The 19,105-nt window shown below is 27.9% G+C and overlaps 1 protein-coding gene across 2 annotated transcripts; it reads right to left on the bottom strand.

Moving 5' to 3' along the window:
• Positions 1-5,385: 5,385 nt before the first annotated feature.
• LOC101504702 (glycerophosphodiester phosphodiesterase GDPD4) lies at positions 5,386-13,069 on the bottom strand. 2 transcript variants are annotated; one of them, XM_004499528.4, is made up of 8 exons: positions 12,698-13,069; positions 12,474-12,571; positions 11,167-11,227; positions 10,068-10,148; positions 9,466-9,558; positions 6,770-6,859; positions 6,068-6,195; positions 5,386-5,743 (listed from the first exon to the last, which is right to left on the bottom strand). In XM_004499528.4, exons 1-8 carry the CDS (start codon positions 12,941-12,943, stop codon positions 5,575-5,577), a joined length of 966 nt encoding a protein of 321 aa, XP_004499585.1. In that variant the 5' UTR covers positions 12,944-13,069; the 3' UTR covers positions 5,386-5,574. The 2 variants fall into 2 exon arrangements, with proteins under 2 accessions (XP_004499585.1, XP_027190046.1); XM_027334245.2 differs by having other exon boundaries at positions 11,167-11,231; positions 12,698-12,943.
• Positions 13,070-19,105: the final 6,036 nt, after the last annotated feature.

The following is a 19,105-nucleotide window of genomic DNA, read 5'->3' as shown; positions in this document are numbered from 1 at the left end:
TAATGATGATGTAGCTGAAATAAGGCGAATTTGGAGTGGAAAAGGGGCATTTGAGGCACCTTTACCGATTTCCAAGAAGACAAAAGGTCCCTTGGATTTAATGTTCCTGAAAAAAGCAGAACAAAAATAGCGGAAACACAAGAGGCAAACAAGCATAAATGATGCTTGTGACAAAGAGGCAAAAACAAGAACCGTATAATACATTGCTCCTTTTTTTATACAAATTGAATTGCTTTTAATCTTGCAAGATCAAAAAGCTTCAAGTTGATGTTGGAAGGAGTTGAAAACTACGGTCTTCATTTGAAACCTCGAAGTTATCAGGAGTTGAGCGTTACACTCCTTGAAAAAGAGTTAGAATGTACAAAGGGTTTGTTGAATGGTCATCAAGAGCGACACTCAAAATTAGGATGCTCAATTATGTTAGATGGTTGGTCAAACAGAAAGAATGTGACTTATATAAATTTCTTGGTGAATTCTCCAGTGGAAACAATGTTTGTAAAAAGTATTGATGTTTCTTCCTATAGGAAGACTAAGATTAAGATATTTGAGCTATTGGATAATTTTGTTGAGGACATTGGTGAGCAAAATATTTGCAAGTGGTTACTGACAATGGAAGTAATTATGTATTGGCTGCTAAGCTGCTAATTGCCAAGAGACCATACATATTTTGGACTCCATATGTTTCACATTGTCTAAACCTGACGTTAGAAGATATTGAAAAGATTGCTAAGGTTAAAACAATTATTCAAAAAAGGATTAGTCTTGTAGGCTTCATTTATAACCACACATTGGTGTTGAACACGATGACAAACAACACTGACAATGTTGAGTTGGTTAGACATGGAATCACAAGGTTTGCTACCACATTTCTTATTTTTCAAATATTGTATAATCAAAAAGCCAACCTTAGAAAGATGTTCACTTCAGAAGAATGGTTGAAGGCCAAAGCAGTTAACGATCCTAAGGGAAAGAAGACAACTCGTATTGTACTTATGATATAGTTTTGGAATGATATTATCTATACTCTTAAGGTTTAGGACCTCTTATACAAGTGCTAAGACTTGTTGATAATGAGAAAAAATATGCAACGAGATACATATATGTTACAACTATCAAGGCCAAGGAGGATATTCGAAAAACTTTCAATGAACAAGCAAGCAAGTACATAGATGTATTTGAAATCATTGATGAAAGGTGGAAATGCCAACTCCATCATCCATTGCATGATGCAAGTTACTACCTAAATCCGAAGTATTTTTATAGAAAACTAAAATTTGAGAATGATCACATATTAGTGGAGGTAAGATTGCTAAGATTGCTAATTGCCTCTTTGGATTGGGTGGAACAATAAAACAAAAGGTAACATTAGCTCCTAGTAATTGGAAGTTCATTTCTTCTTAAAAAATTTAGCACACGACAACTTCTGTATAAAAATAATGAAAATGATTCTTTTATTGCAGTTGAGTGGTGGAACACTTATGGAGCACAAACTCCACTTTTGCAAGTATTGATCATTAGAGTGTTGAGTTTGACATGTAGTTCTTCAGAATGTGAGTGCAATTGGAGTACTTAGCATGTAAGTTAATACTTGTTATTAAGTGATAGACTATTCTACAATTGGTATTGGAAATGAATGAACGGTGGTATTTATCCCCTAGGTACCGAATTCAATTCTCACATAAGACAAAAACTCGCTATTTTCACTAGGTGGAAAAGAGCGAGAAAGTCGTTATTAACAATGTCAGTAACGGTAAAGGATGAGCTATTACACTACACATGAAAGATCAATAATAGAAGTTCTAAACCTTGTTTTCTAAGTTTAAATCTTCAAATTTGTGTTCCTTAGATGTAATAATTTGTCTCATTAGCCTCTAAATATGTTAGACCCCTCTTTTCATATGTAAAATTTTGCTTAAATGTTGCAAGGTTCGTAAAGTCGTGTTTGGTGAAACGCCCACTTCGCCGATCAACGATGCACGAATCTCTAAATTAAATATAAAAATTTGAGTTCTCCCTTGGCGAGATGATTCCATCGCCATGTGAGGATTGACACTGATGAACACAAGTGAGAAAGTTGATTAGCTTGCCTAACGAGCGGACGCCTTCGTCAGATAAGTTCACTCACTACACTACTTTAGACATCAATTTATAACGCGACATTTATGTGAAATTTGATTTAGATAAAAAAAATTATTTTATTATTGTTGTAATAATTTTATTATTTATTTTATTTATATATTAAAAGAATTAAAATATAATTAAATTAAATTTTAAATATTTTAAATAGATTGTCATGTGATTACAAAATAATTACGAGGGTTAATAAAAGAGGATAAAATAAATAACGGATAAGACAAATAAATTTGTTGAAAAGAATTGAGGGAAAAAAACTTATCGACACTTACGTCACTTACAACAAAGGAAAAAGACCATAACACGAAGAAAAAAACAAGAAATTCAGTTTGTTTCTCTTTTTACGTAACAAACAAAATCAATTTATAATTTTTTTTATAACACTTAATGATATGAAAGAAAAGCTTTAGAAATATTAAATTCTTTTACGTAAAGTAAAGTCATGTTTCGTGTTTATCCTTATAGATCAGTCAATGAAGGTTCCAAAATAAAAAACTATTAGTAACTTTTCAATTCCTTTTAGTTCTTTTATAACCTTTCATGGTATATGGGAAAAATTCGACATGCAACAACAATATAATAGTAGTATTGAATGTTGAGAAAGTTATTTGTAAGGAAACAAAAAGAATTTTATGACACAAAAGATTGAGAATTTGGTGATGAACTAATTCAAATATGATAGATATAAATTATAGCATATGTTTTGTAATAAGAATATATCAATAACAGTATATCTTTAGGATTCACTTGAGAGAAAAGGATTAGTGGGAAACTAATTAATGTTGTTATAGGATTTCATAATTAGGCTAACCAACCACTAATTAGGTCTAACAATATGGTCTAACTCATCACGGCTCAAAAGTTTATTTACATTTTTGTACTATGATAGTATTATTATATTATTATTTATATTTTTGACAATATAAGAATACCAAAAGGATATTTAAGCTTTCGTATTATTATATTGTTATCTATATTTTTCATAAAAATATTTCAAAATAAAAAATAAAAATACCGTTACATTTTTTAAATATATTTGAATTTAATAGAGATGTCGTTACTGTAAAATAATTTGACATTAACATCCATAACTATAACTATTATAATTAGAATTTGTCGTACAATCCAACTTTGTAATTACAATCTAAATATAACTATTAAATATTGAACTTTTATTTGACATTAGTGTAAGATTAATTTATCCTAACGCTATATGTTCCTTTTTCTCATTATTTGTTATTAAAGAAACTCTCTTAATTATTAAGAAAAACTATTCCAAAAATTAAATAAATCCTTCTACCTTATACCAAATAATAATAATAACCCTTATGCCATTTTAACTTAAATTTAATATATACCAAAATACACAGGAAAATATTTCATTATAATAAGTAATAGGTTTCTAAGTATGGATGTAAATATTCTTTTTGTTTTGATTTTTGAGAGAAAAATATATGAACTATTAAAAAAATATTTAATTTAGTTTGATTTTATTTATACGATTTATTTTTACGAAATTCAAATCAAATCACTGAAAAATGAATTGATTTGGTTCAATTTAATTGAATTGCATTTTAAAATAATTTTAAAAAAAAAATCTTTACAGATCAAAAAATTACCAACTTCTAAATTTTCCATTCATCTTATTCGTACTCTCCCTTGTAGTGAAGTACTCCATTAAATGTCTTTTATTTAATATTTGTTTGTCTGATATTTTTTTATCATTGTAGAATACTAATGAAACATTGATTGTAATATTATTCTACTAATATACTCTTATTTGTTGTATTTCGATCTATCACACTATTATCAATAAAAATATTTAAGTAAATAAAATTAAGGGGTGAACTCTTTAGTGCCATGAACCCTCTTTTTACTAGTTACTGCTCTAGATAGTTATTGTTTACTTATAGACAAAAAAGAAAGATAATTGTTGCTTGTTTAGTGTGAGAGACCTTTTTTTAGTCAACAGTACTTTAAAGTTTAATCAACAAATAATTTTTGATAAAGTAGTGAGGAGGTCCGTAAGGTTTATTGGATCAAGTGGGATAGGATATGTTGTGAGTCTGAGCAATTAGACGTGGTGTGTGTAATTTGTGTGTACAATATGACGCTTTTGAAAAAATAGTGCTAGAGGTTGAAAACTAACACAGGTAGATTGTGGTTTAAGGTTTTTTTCTTGTAAATATGATTATGTAAACAAGAAAGTGGGAGGGGGATCTCGTTGAGATTCATCATGGTGGAAGGATTAAGAGTTTATAGTGAGAGGTGGAGGAGTAAGGAACTCGTGATTAACTGACAATTTAGTCAAAATAGTAGGTAATGAGGTGACTACTTTGTTTTGGATTGATATGTGGTTGGATATTGGACCATTACGAAATCGGTTCATGCGGTTCTTTGGGGTGGTGTGGGATAAATACATTGTGGTGGCAAATATGTTTAGGCTGGGATGGAAATCAGGGGTGAAGGGTGGGGGGTGGCATCATTACAGTCCAACATCGAGTCGATGATTCGTGGCAATTGAAAAATTATACTAATTGTGTGTATTATGTGAAAGCTGCTTATCTTGCCTTGATGCGGAATTTTAGTGTAGAGCTATTTGGAAATTGAAGAATCTTATTATTTTTAAAAGTGGAGAGTGTAACATTCTTGAGGTAATGGAACGAATTAAACGTCTTTGTTAGTGTTGGCTTAAATATATAAAAAAAAAATTAGATATGGTTTCAATCAATAATAGTCAAATCCGAATCGATGCTTGCTCTAATTTTTCTTATATTTCGATTAAAGATTTTATGACGTTTGGTTCCCTATTTTAATATCAGGATTATGTTTTTTTTGGTATCTTAATGTTTGTTTTTGGTATCTAAATGTGTTTATTTTATATTTTGTATTCGTACATTCTTATTTTAGAAACATCTTGTGCTCATAATTATATTTTAATACACCGTTTGATTGGTTAAAAAAACAAATAGTTTTTTATATATATATTATAAGAAGAAACCCATTATTTATAAGAATATCATGCAAGGACTGCATGTACAGTGTCAATTTGTACTCTCTCTAAACTCTATTATAAGCACAAAATCTATATTTGTTGAACTCAAATATAGGCAAATGCCAACTAATCTATTAATATTGTTATTCTCAAAATATCTTTAAATTAATTATATAATATTGTGAAGAGATGACCATTGTAATCAAAGATAGATTGGTATATGTATTTCATTTTGACTTGAAATCAAGAAAATTAAATGCACTTAACTATCATCTTTCATAAATATTAAAATATGTATTTTGATTATAAATGAATCCAAATGAAGTACTACTAATAAAGAAGAGAATAATGAAGATTACACATAAGATTATGTTTTCTGCTCATCAGAATATGGTACAAGGGATGTTTGAAACAACAGGTATATATATATGTTGTTGAAACAAATGTTAGCGTGGTAATGAATAACCTTCTTCGAGACATTGTGTTTTGATATCCAGCATTAGGCGTTGAAGTAAAGTTGGGTTACTCGTAACAATAGCATCAACATGCTCAAACAACAGCTTTTGCATGGATTCTTGATCTTCAACAGTCCAAGCATACACCTTTTTTCTCCTCCTGTGGACCACAAACAACGAAAAATATATGATCGGTACACCACACATAAGTGCTTCTAGCTGCTAACAGCACGAGATATAGGGCCCGTTTGTTTAGATTAAACCAAAAGTGATTTTAACTTCATATTTCTAAAATAATTTTTATGGCAACCTTCTCAAAAGTAGTAAAAGTTATTTCAAACTCATTTTGTTACAGATCAAAAAAATAATTTTTCAACAACTTAAAAATCACATTTTTTATAAAAAAAAAAGATACATCTTGAAAATAATTTTTATAAGAAACTACTCAAAATAGCTTCTCACTTTAATCATAAGAAAATCACACCTGTGCAAAACTCTCATAAGCTTTTCATCAATCAATGGGTGGTAGACACCAACAACCTCAGCACCTTTCATCCTCAACAATTTTGTTCTAGCCCCTGTAGAAGGTTCCCTCATTACTATATAGCCAACCTGCATCATCCCATACTAAATTGTGTAGATGTTGAAGTTGACAAAAAAATTAAGTAAAACAAACAAATCTACAATAAAATTCCAGGCTGTAGACACATAATGATGCAAATGATTTCTTCTCGTTAATAAGGCATAAAAAATGTAAAGGTTTAAATTCAATTCTTATAATCATGCAGAGTGTGTTCACATAAATCTTAATTTCACTTTCTTGCCCTCACCCATTCTCCAAAATATATTGCAGCCAAAATGTATAAGTAAAAATATTGCAGCCAAAATGTATAAGTAAATATATTGCAGCCAAAATTCCAAAAGTTCTTTCATAAAAAAAAAAAAATTCAAAAGTTTTGTAAATTTTTGTTCCTATGTTTCCTTGCCAATCAATTGTATAGAATACATGGTATATTCCTGTTCTCTTGCCATTGTAAATAGAAAAGAGGTCTAAAGAAAAAACTTAGTATTAAAGGAAAACCATGACACAAGACTCAAGACAACAACAGATTTTCATGAGTATAAAATTCTATAGAAAAAAAACATGAAAAGGTTTGCAAATAGAGCAAAATGAACTGCTTCTTACTGCAATTTCTGATGAGAATTTAACGACATCCCTTACTAAATTATCACTTTTAGCCCATATAATGCAGTTTCCGCACTCTGTCTGCTCCACCTGAAAGATATTGTATTGACAATTGGAAATTATATGGCTACAAAAGCGGAATATATTTTCAAGAAAATGTCTTAAATGATGTATCATAATCTATGTGTGTGTGGCACCTTGTAAAAGAAGTTCTACCATCAGGAATTAACACAAAGTCACAAAGTAAAGTATGCTTAGTGTGATGTTAAATGAACAAGAGATGCTACTTTGGCAGCCTAAAGTTGTGCAAAGTTGGCAAGGGTTCTCACATTTTACTGGATTGATGTTGATAAAGAAGTTAGTCCTTCAGATTAGAATTTGTAAGTGCATTATAATTAGAACACTTAACAGTAAATATTTTGAAGATTTACTCCAATAAATCCCACCATCCCAAAAGAATGAAAATAAATTAAGGTTAAATATGTTTTTATCCTTATAAATAAGTGAATTTTGGTTCTGGTCTATAAAGTCTCAGACTCTCAGTTCCAGTTATGTCTTTAATTTTCATCCATCTAAAGTCTGAAATTATTATTTTTAGTCCCTAACATTTATTTTAGGGAAAATAAATAGAATTCATTGTAGGACTCATAGAAAACTTCAGGGAGTCCCAAGCTAATACGGCATTACAGACATTAATGGGTGCCACATGACCTTCTGTTAGACACTTAAGCAATTAAAGGATGTCACACAAAGGTAGAGATAAAAAAATACGGATTTCAGATTTTGGATGGATAAAACCAAAAAAAAATTTACAGTGACCAAAACTCAAATTCACTCATTATACTGAAACATAAAAACACATTTAACCGAAAAGATTACTAACAAGCAATCTAAATGGTCGTGCTGGAAGAGATGCAAGGGGGTGTACAAGTTTCATTTAAGTGAGATAAAACTATCCTTCTCTATTTGTAATGTGAATATTATTATATTATAGCAATCTTTATTAATGCTTTAGGTAAGTGTTCAAAGAGAGGAAAAACTAAGTACCTAACAAAGAAAATCAAAATGGAAGAAACTAACAAACTAACAGCTATGAAATTTGAAGATAGCTTTTTAGAGACAAGGCATGACAGGAGATGATATGGAGGGAGATGAGAAGTGAATGACCTGAGAATGAGTGCTTAAATTAGTGGAGCTGGATGACAGTTGCCAATTTCACCATTAAGGCCATAAAAGACCCACTAAATTGAAGACCATGAAGCACAGAAGAATGTAATCAATATTAAAGTGATGCTCCAACAGCTACCAAGGAGCTAGTAGAGATCATGTGTGCTACTTGATTTTGAAGTTAAGCCACGATAAGGGGAGAAGGTAATGTTGAAAGAGAGAGGGATAAACTAACATGAGGAGGAGGGATTCCATCCATGATAGTGGAGAAACTAACAATTTTCAAGTAGAGTCAAGACATAAGGGGTATTACGAACCAACTGGTATTACAAACCAATTTGATAGGAAACATAAGGAAAAAAATCCCTAATAACTGATTATTCCTAGAGTATCCGAGAGACTCTAGACTCTCCCAATTGCCTAAAAGGCTCCAAGTCAGTACAATTAAAAGATGGATCGCTCTCTAAAGGTATGTTTGGCTGTGGGAAGAAATTGAAAAGAGAGAAAGTAGTGAGAAAGAGTATGAGAAGAGAGAAAGATGTGAGAAATAGAGTAGATTTGTGGTATTGTTTGAGAAAGAAGTGTGTGTATTTTTTAAAAAGACAAAAATATCCTTACATTGATTGGTGATGAGTTGTTAATTAAAGTTCTATTATTAAATTTGAAATTTAATGTAATTGTAAATTATTAATCCACTTTAATTAGATTAATTGAATAATTTAGTTTAATTTTATAATTTATTTATTTTTATCTGTGTTTGTCAATGTACATTCCTAAGAAAAACAAAATTACATGTACATTGAATTAAAATTAATTGCATGCATTGAGATTTAAAGGGTATATGTGGAAAAAGAAAGAAAATGATGGCTACTGTTGCATTTCTTCTCATAAGTGATCAGAAAGAAAAAGGCATGGGACCCACCTATATGTTATCTCATATCTATTTCTTTGTTCTTCCAAGCAAGAGAAAGATTGCATTTCTAGCAAAACTCTCTCACTTCAATTAATCTCATCTATAAATCAACTCAAACAAGCACGGTGTAAGGCTCCTCACTTATTTATAGCCAACATGCCTTATCTCCTAATTACCTAACAAATGAACTATTATTAGGCTATTAACAGAACATAGGCTCGCTTAGGCCCATACCTATCACATTTATAGCGAAGAAGTGAAGTGAGATAGTTTGGAATTTGGATAAATTTTCAATAACTAACATTGAGGTTTTTAACTAATAGTTTCTCACACAAGTTGAAATAGCTTTTGCAATTTAATTTTTTTAAAAGCTCTTGTATTTAACTTTTGCATATGCACCTTTGTATTAAAGAGTAGTTGTTTAACAGTTTTTCATCTTCTCAATAACCCCATACTTAGGGACATATAAAGAAAAAATAATAATGCAAAGTATAGCTAACTTCTCCATGAGCTAGAGATTGAGCTTCTAGTTCTGACCCAAACAATACCTAAGACAACCATATAATTCTTCAAAATTTATCATACAAAGGGGAAGGGAGTGAGTCATTATACTTACAATAGAGAGAACATCTTTGGCAAGCCCTTTCTCATACAACGGGGGTCCAACTTTAACATCTAGAATTATCTGTCTTACCAAACTTGCAGTCAACTAAAAAAACACAGGGCAACTACAGTAAAAAAGAAGTATGATATAATTGTCAAAAATGACAGAATATAAATACAAACACAGAAAGCATGCAAACCAAAATGGAGTCAACACTCAACAGTATTAAATCTGGAACCATATACACACTAAAAAAACCTTTCTAAGGTGTTTTGGTTGAAGGGATATGGAAGGGGAGATTTTTATAAATCTTTCTAGTTTGGCTCAACAATTTGGAGTGAGGGGAAGCAAAATCGCTCACTCAATTTTGGCTCCCCTCCAAGGATTTGAGGGGAGACAAAATGTATTTAAAATATATTAATTTAAATATCCTTACATAGAGTGTAATAGGAAAGATTACAAGGGTGTATAAAGTAAAGTATTCCTTCCCCCTCATCAAAAACCCTCTCCCACCCCCCCTGTAAACCAAACAAGAAGAATGTTATCTCCTATCCTCTCATTTGAATCAACCACTGCATTAGGGAAGAAAATGAATAGCATTTACTGAATCATACCATAAGAGCCTCTTGAATTGTGGGTATACTTTCATCATTAATCTTCTCAATAGATTGTTGTGAAGCACTAAGCTCCCTTATCTACAAAAATAAACAGATCACACTAAGTCAATGTTACTCAATGAGTTCGTTTCTCTATCTCAGCAAATGCAAATATCAAGATTTCCAAAAGCAATCCAACAAACTCTGAAAAATTCTAATCAACATTTAAAAAAATATAACATGCCAAAATTTATGGTGAATTCAACAGGAGCACTGTCAAAATTTCTTGTCACGAACAAATTATCCCATGTGTGAAGGCACATGAATGGTTTCATGTAACAACCCCCCTCATGCAAGAGCTCTTTGCACATCATACTTATCTTGAAATTTAACCTTTATATAGAGTAATGAGGGACATAAGAATCATATGCTAGACTACATGGCGATAATGATTCAGATACCAATGTGAAGAATGAAATATCCAAAAAGTTTGAACTATTTAATGATGACAAATGAATGATATTTTATATCTAACATTGTCGAAACCCAAATATTTCCAGAGGTGATAGTTGTTTCCTAGAAATCAGTGTCTTAAAGAAACAAATTATTCCATGCACACGTGTGATCATATCATATAGAGATAGAAGCCAATGGAAAAGCTTTCACACTCATGAATCATGATAAGATTACTAAACTACCATTATGGGATAATGTCAAGTGAGTAATGGTTTTTTCTTTTGTTTTAAAGGTGTTGGTGAAGACGGGTTGATTACATTGTCAGTACAACAATTCTAGTGAGAATAATGACTTAAAACACAATTAGTGACATAGGCTAACAAGCGATAAATAGACAAACTCAATAATATAAATTGCATCTCTTTCTTTTTTTCTTCTATATACACATTGTAGGAACAAGCTTGATTAGAGTGGTAGGAGACCAAACTCTTAACATAGAAAATCTTATATACAGTTATTCATCTATGAAAAATAGCTTGCAACGATGAAAGTGTTGATAGTCGAGAAGAAAGCAGGACCTTGTATGATTGCAAAATTGGAAACCACAACAAGAACAAACAGCAACGCTTAAAATGAAAATGAAATTATGTTCCAGCATCACCTGTTTTGAGCTCATGTCACCAACTCTAGAACTAGTGTTTCCAGACAACCGCTGCAAATCCCTGCCTGCATCATGGGAAAATTAATCTCAAAAGTAACTATAAAGCTACCTCTACATGAAATGAGATTTTATTAAGAGTTAGATAAATAAAAATAGAAATAGGAAAATACAGGCCTTGTTCATGTTTAGAAAGTATTTTCTATTTCCATGTTCTATTTTTATGAATATAATGACTATTATGCGTACACCGACGATGTAAAAGTCCTCCAATCATATCTCACAGTAATGTCACTTTGTTACATCATATCATAAAATATCTGAACAAATATTTAAGTTAGAGCTTGATATGCTTGGACAATTCTATAATTTTTTTCTTTGAGAAAAAGGGACAAGCACTACATTGAAGTCCAATAATAATACGTTTATAAAGTACATTTATATGGTACTATAATATTCTCGTTGTATGTCAGTGTAAAACTAATTCACACCAACAATGCATCCCATTTAACTCAACTTTTTTTACTACATTGTAATTAAACTATTTCTATTACGAATTTAATTTAATTATATAAATCGAGCAAACAAACCTGTGAATAGTGATTAAACTCTTGAATTATCATTTATCAACAAGTAGATTATTATTCAAAGATTATTATGTGTATGTTTGGCAAGGCCAAACCGCTAGTATATAGCAAATAGCATATAAACTCGTATGGCCAAAATATAGTTGTGTGGTAACCGTCATTCTCACACGAGCTTGTCTCGACACTAACCATTCACCCTCACTTCACTTCCCGTAATAGTACCGCCACCCCCTGCTCTCCCATTGTCTCTACACGATCCATCCGTATTCAGCTTAACCCAGATTACATTACATATATAGAAAACACTTTAAATACAATATTTAGCTTATTCACTGTCAGCTAACTTAGATCTTTATAAATAACGTTATATTGATTCACCGTTTAGATCTTTTATAAATAATAATGTTAATTATAATTATAATTAATTAATAAATAAATATGTGTATCAGTATTGGTGTATGTTTTTTACATCAGTAGTGTCGAAGTGTTTGTGTCATAGCCATGTCAGGTGTTTGTGCTTCCTAGATTACACACACACTAAACACTTTAAATACAATTTGTTAACTTATCTACTATCATCTAACTTATCCGCTACGAACTCGAATAGTTTATCTTTCATTCACTATTTTTTACCAAACAAAGCCTTTATATAAAGAAAAATTGAATCCAGCCAAAAAAATATATAGAAAAATTGAGAGAAAAAAAATGATGAAGGTAGCATACCTATCATGAAGAGCGAACAAAACTCCGTCTGAAGAACGAGAAACATCAATCTCGATACAGTCAACTCGAGAGTGAAGAGCAGAGAGATATGCAGCGATCTACGAGCGAACAGTCACATTTTCATTTGAATTTACATTCCAATTTCAATTTGAACTTACATTCGAATTTCAATTTCAATTTCAATTTCAATTTAAACTTGAATTTGAATGTTGTTGAATACTTACGGTGTTAGCGGATGCGTTGGACGAATCGCCGCCGTGAGCACATACAAGAGGAGGATTGCTAATCCAACCGCATCTTCGGAGTTGAATCTGATGCAACCGACGGAGACGAAAATGGAAGAAGATTGGAGGCAATATAGCTAAAAAGAAAAGACATAGAATCATCACATTACGCGAACATAATCTTCTTAAAATTGATCTTGATTTTGATTTTGATTTTGATCTTGAGTCTCTTGATTTATGCAACATAGTGAGTGATCTTCGATTTTTTTATTCTATATTTCTACTTTATTTTTATCTCAATAATGTACATCGCCAATTTTCACAAGTGTATACCATAAGCAACACTCACTCATCTAACCCTTTTTCTTTTGTCAAATCACCCTTATGAAAGAAAAAAAATATATTATTTGTTTAAGTCATTAGAGTAAACATGCGTTATTTTTATAAACGTACTCTTACAATTAATGATATAATGAAAAATAAATTTTTTTATATTTTATTAAAAAATTAATTATGTGTATTGAATGTTGTGAAGGATTTTATATTAAATGACAAAAAAAATTAATAAAGGGTTTTATAATTACGACATAAGAAATATCTGTATGTTTTTGTACGATTTCATTCAGTATTTATTTGAGAGATATACTTGGTGAAGAAAAAATTTTAACTCAAATTTACAACTATAATGTAGAATTTAACAATATAAATAATGTTAGTACGACTTTTAATGACTGTTAAATTAGGTCACGAACAGTAAAATATTTAAATCCATTAAATTGAATTGGATTACAAGGCATACATTTTGAAGGCATGATACAAATTGTGATGATTCTCTTTAGTAAATTTAAATTGCATAATATCTCATACAAATTTAAATTGGACAATTCAAACTTTTTTTAGTGACTCGTTTTTAGAAAAATAGCATGAACAAAATTATAGTTAGGGTATGATAAATGTTCTCATGATTATGTCAATACTATTAAAATAGAATTAATTTTAATTAATTATTTAGTGATAAACATTTGTTCGATATATAATTTTTATAATAAATTATAATTAGTATATTATAATTACTTTTATTTTTATTTAGAGTATCTAAAAAATATTAAATTTTATTAATTAAATAGTGATAAATATTTTTTGGGTACATAAACAGTCGAACTCCTTATTTAGTAACTCATTTTTAAAAGCAAAAAAATAATATAAAAAAGTTAATTTTTAAAAAATATATAATTAGTATATTATAATCGTTCTAATTTGTATGTCAATATTATAACAGAAACTAATTTTACCTAAGTATGTAATGTCAGACATTTTTTCATACATTGTTTTTATAATAAATTTTACTAGTATTATATTATTATTCTCATATTTATTTGTAGGAGATAAAAGGTTGTTATGACAGTAAGAATATTGAAATAAATAAAAACTGAAATATGAATTAAATCAATGACTTTATTACTTTCTATACTTCTTTATATATGTTATAATATTTATATGATGAGACATCTAATTATTTAATTTTTTTTTAAACGTTGGATATCTTGATAAAGTGATTATGGTTTCAACACCAAACTACAATAAATGATGAGACATAAAAGCACTAGTAAGGCATATGTTCTTTCTCTTATTAAGTTGAGTAATAGTTCATTTCGATATCAAATGAGCAATAGAAAATATCAATTATTTGTAAAAAAATAAATTATTATGAATTTAATTGATGGACGAATTATGTAAAAAATTGATTATCTATCTAAAATATGCATTAAAGCAATTCAAATTATATTTTTTTTAAGTATGTCTTTGGTTTGAATATTAATTATGTTTTTTATTCAATAAATATTGATTCTTAAATAAATTAAATAATATTATTTTTTTTTTGGTATAATAAATATTGAAGAATGGAAAATTATTATTAATAATAACGGTGTTATTAATATAATCATTTGAAAACTTTCTTGTATGGGATTTGAATATTGTTATGTGATGTTACAATATCAAACACGAGTATATATAATGACCAATTAATACATTTAATAATATGTAACTTTTTTATATATAATAGGAACAAAAAATATTTCCATATTTTTTTTATATACGTGAACCAAATGAATAGCAATTGTTTGATTTAATTGATTGATATATATATTTTGATGCATTTATGAACATACTCACGAGTTATTGATGGTGTATTTATTTTATGATGAAAACTACAATCATGTAGTAACATAATAAAATCAATTGTTTTTACAAACTTTAGATGTAAAAATGTTTTATACTAATAGTACATAATATTTTTTCTCTATTTTTATTTAGCTCATAGCAACTTTGGTCCCAAAAATAAAATTTTACGTGATTGTCTTATGTCTTTTAATGTAGGGAGTGCAACAGTACAGAAATCGTAAGGATATAATAATTTAAGTTTTCATTTAATTATTTTTCTTTTATTAAACTTTTGAAATGTTGTTTACTTTTTGAAATTTAATGTCCAAATGATAATATATATTCTTTGTAAGAATGCTTGAGATGTATATTTTATGGTAAACATTGTGAACAAGTGAAGTACCCACGACACACTTATACTAATTGGTTTTGATAATACATTAATAATCAAATGTTTTTCATTAATATCTGATCCTATATATAAGAAGAAACAAAAATGACTGAGATCAATAAAAAAAAGTTATGCAAGGGCTAATTGGTTAGCTAATATCATTATAATTTTTATAGTTTATTCCAAATTAGTACAAAAAAAAGTTTATCCAAAATACAATATTATGTTCCTTCCAGAAAAAAAATAATAATTAAAAGTGTCTTTATGCATTTTTTTACTAAAAATGTTCTTATGAATTAAGTTATGTATATCAATTTATATGATATATGAATGTGAGAAAATAAAAATATAAAAAACTTATATTTATGAAGAAAAAAATATCTATAATTTTTTCAATTTTTTTTGTTGAATGTATTTGCCATTCATTGATATTTTAATTAATTTCCCAACTTATTTGTATTTGATGTTATTTATGTCTAACCGATGGAGATTATTATAAAAAAAAAAATTGTCGATTGAGCCATGTTATAAAAAAAATAGTTATTTATATTATAAATAGATAGATGATTAATATTTAAATGTGAAATTATTTAGAGTATTATTGCTCAAATTTAAAATTTTGTCATTATCGATATAAATGTAAAAACTTTATTTGGTACTATTCAATCATTAATTTTGGAGGAAAAAAAAACAATGAAATTAATATATTATTTTATTGATTATTGAAATGCCCAATTTTAGTTAGGTAATAACATTTTGGAATGAATTTTAATAAGATACCACATTAAGTATTTATATGTGAGACATTATATTAGACTTAACATGTATTAATAAATAGAAAAATAGATATTAACATGAATTATTAATAGACATTTATGATATTAAATTGAATTAAATAACATTAGTTGAGTTAAAGAATATAATTCATTGTTTTTTAATGAATATAAAATTCATTGTTGATGTTACAATTTGGACATGTCAATATTGATTGCCAAAAATTTATAGAAACGTAATATATTTTGGGGACTTGTCCTTTGGTGAAGGATTCATATTATAACATTTTACATAAATTTGTAACTCATCTTTTGGAATGGTCTTCACAATCTCTCTCATAATAGTATTAATTCATGTAAAGTTAAAAATATTTCCAATAAGATTCAAACAAAACAAAGGGTATTGATTCAACAATTTAATATAACAATTTAATACAACAATAAAGAAAATTGGGGAAAATAAAATTAATGACATTAATGAAAAATATTTCTTTATCAATGCATAAGTTGTTTGCTATAAGAGAATGTCCACAAATCAATTTACTAGAGAATATGCTTGAGTATCCTATTTTGTTATTTTTCATTCCAAATTTAATTTAATTGTCATTTATAAAATTGGTTATATTAAATAATTAAGATTTTGGTAAATGTGAATGAAAAATATTATAAAGACATTCATTGTTTTATTTGTCTAAAACTTGTCATATGTATTTTCTTGGATGAAAATGAATTGTTTATATGGTAGGTTAATTTATATAAATTAATTATATTTTTTAATTTGTGTAAAAATATTTAATTTACAATTCGAGATAAAGAAAGTATGTGTCGCATAGACACACTAACTTCAGCATATTTTGAAAATTTTCATTTGTCAATGTGTATCACGTATCACGTTTATGAAAACATTATAAATAAAGACTACGATATATCTAAAAATCATCATGTATCAATTTCAAAAAAATAAATTGGGTTGAGATAAAAAAAAATTGTAGTTCAAGTTTTTAATAATATTACAACTATATTTTTTTGCAAGGTATTGAATTACACTATAAAATTGTTGCTCAACTTTCCAGTAATATTAAAACTAAATACGTGAGTGTTAGACTTTACAATTAATTTAATTTTTCGATATCTAATAATTACTTATCAAAATTATTAGTAACTTTGTGACCTAATTGAAAGTTTAAATGATAGTAATTTCCATTTAAATGAAGAGATAGCTATCAAGACCTAATTAGTAAAATCTAATTGAGTCACATATATACATGTATGATTCACCTAATTAAATGATATGAAATACCGATTCCAAAAGAATTATGTCAATATAAATGAAAACTGTTAAAAAATATACAACTTAGAACTTGATATACCGATATTAGAAAATCGTAGGTTATAACAGAGAAAAATAAATTTAGACAAATAAATTAATATAAAAAAAAATAAGTATCATTTAGAGATAATATTCATGTATATTATGCCTTTTAGAATATATTTTTTTACTAATATCAAAATATATATAGTTGATAACATGTCTTAAGTCTTAACAGTGGGTTATAATACTTTTTTTTAACAAATCCATTATCAATACTAACTATAACTATTTATAATTTTAATATGTTTTTAATTATAATAATAAATTTTTCATAATTATGACTTTATTTGTTTATGTTGATTTTTTTTTCAACATTCCACTGTAATCATTAGATATAAACACTCAATATGAAATCATTAAATGTTATGTGACCTAATATCATGACACATGTACTATATATAATTTTATAAGACATTTGTTTATAATGTAGATGTAAATTTTGTTCTTTAATGGTTTAAATGGTTTTGTTAACACATTAGCCACATGCATTTTTGTAGAGCAATGAACCATTTCCATCTTTCTTTTGCAACTTCATCCATAAAAAATTGGTATTATGTCTCAATATGCTTGCTTTTTGTCAAGTTAAATAAGACTCTTTGCTAAAATAATGGCAAAAAAACATAAGTGACGCATGCCAATTTCTTAGATAAGTTCTAATAAGCTGGTCGTGTAGAAAACAAAATACAATTGCCTTATCATCAACTGAAGTTAAATATGTCTCAACTGCAAAATGTGGCTCTCAAATTTTATGAATCAAAAACCAACTTGAAGATTTTTCTTTAAGTTATACAGATGTTTCAATTTACCGTGATAATACAAATGTAATAAATTTGTCAAGAAACCTCATTCAACATTTAAGATCAAAAACATATTGGAAAAAAAAACATCACTTTAGCAACTTGCCGACATCTTCTCTAAACAGCTAGTTGAAGATAATTTAAATTTCATTAAAGAAAAACTAAAAATCATAAAAAATTCAAATAATATCCTTGGTTAAATCTGACCATAATGTTTTGGTCAATACGAAAAACAAAGTCCATTTCCTTGTTCTTCACATGTTGACGCTTAATTTTGTCCGCCTTTTATTAATATTCACACAAAAAATTAAGAAAAACGATATTTTGAGTTGTTTATCCTAACTTTCTATTTTTTTATTTCAATAGATAATTTTTATTTAATTTTTCGTATGATATTCACTTTTTAATGAAAAGAGATATATGTTAGGCTTTTATTTATTTTTATTTACTACTTTCTTGGTCTAATAATAACATGGTAATAAAAAAATTAATTCAAAACTTTTTATTTTTATGTAATAAAAAAACGAAATTAAATATAAAATTAATAAATATGAGATTTTTTGGAGTAAATTAAATATGGACGATTTCTATTTAATATGATTTTTTGGAATTTGAGAAAAGTTTTTAAAAGAAAATAAAACTTGAAGATTCAACTTAATTAGTCATAATGATAGACATTTATTTCTAAAATTACTTAACCATAATTTATTAATAAAAATAAGAGTGTTATGAGTCTCTTAAGAAGAAGGAAGAGAAAGGAGATCAAAAAATAGATATCTATTTTAGTTGCTTGAATTCGCCTACCAATAAGCCACTTAATCTTTGTTGTATTATTCTTACATTACACAACCTTCTCCATAATCATCAATATCAAAACAAACAAAAAAAATTGAAGAAGGAGATAAAAAGTGA

Source organism: Cicer arietinum, chromosome 5 (assembly GCF_000331145.2).
Source record: "Cicer arietinum cultivar CDC Frontier isolate Library 1 chromosome 5, Cicar.CDCFrontier_v2.0, whole genome shotgun sequence".
NCBI lineage: Eukaryota > Viridiplantae > Streptophyta > Magnoliopsida > Fabales > Fabaceae > Cicer > Cicer arietinum.
Note: the sequence above shows the minus strand (reverse complement) of the source record. Positions and strands in the feature narration are given on the sequence as shown.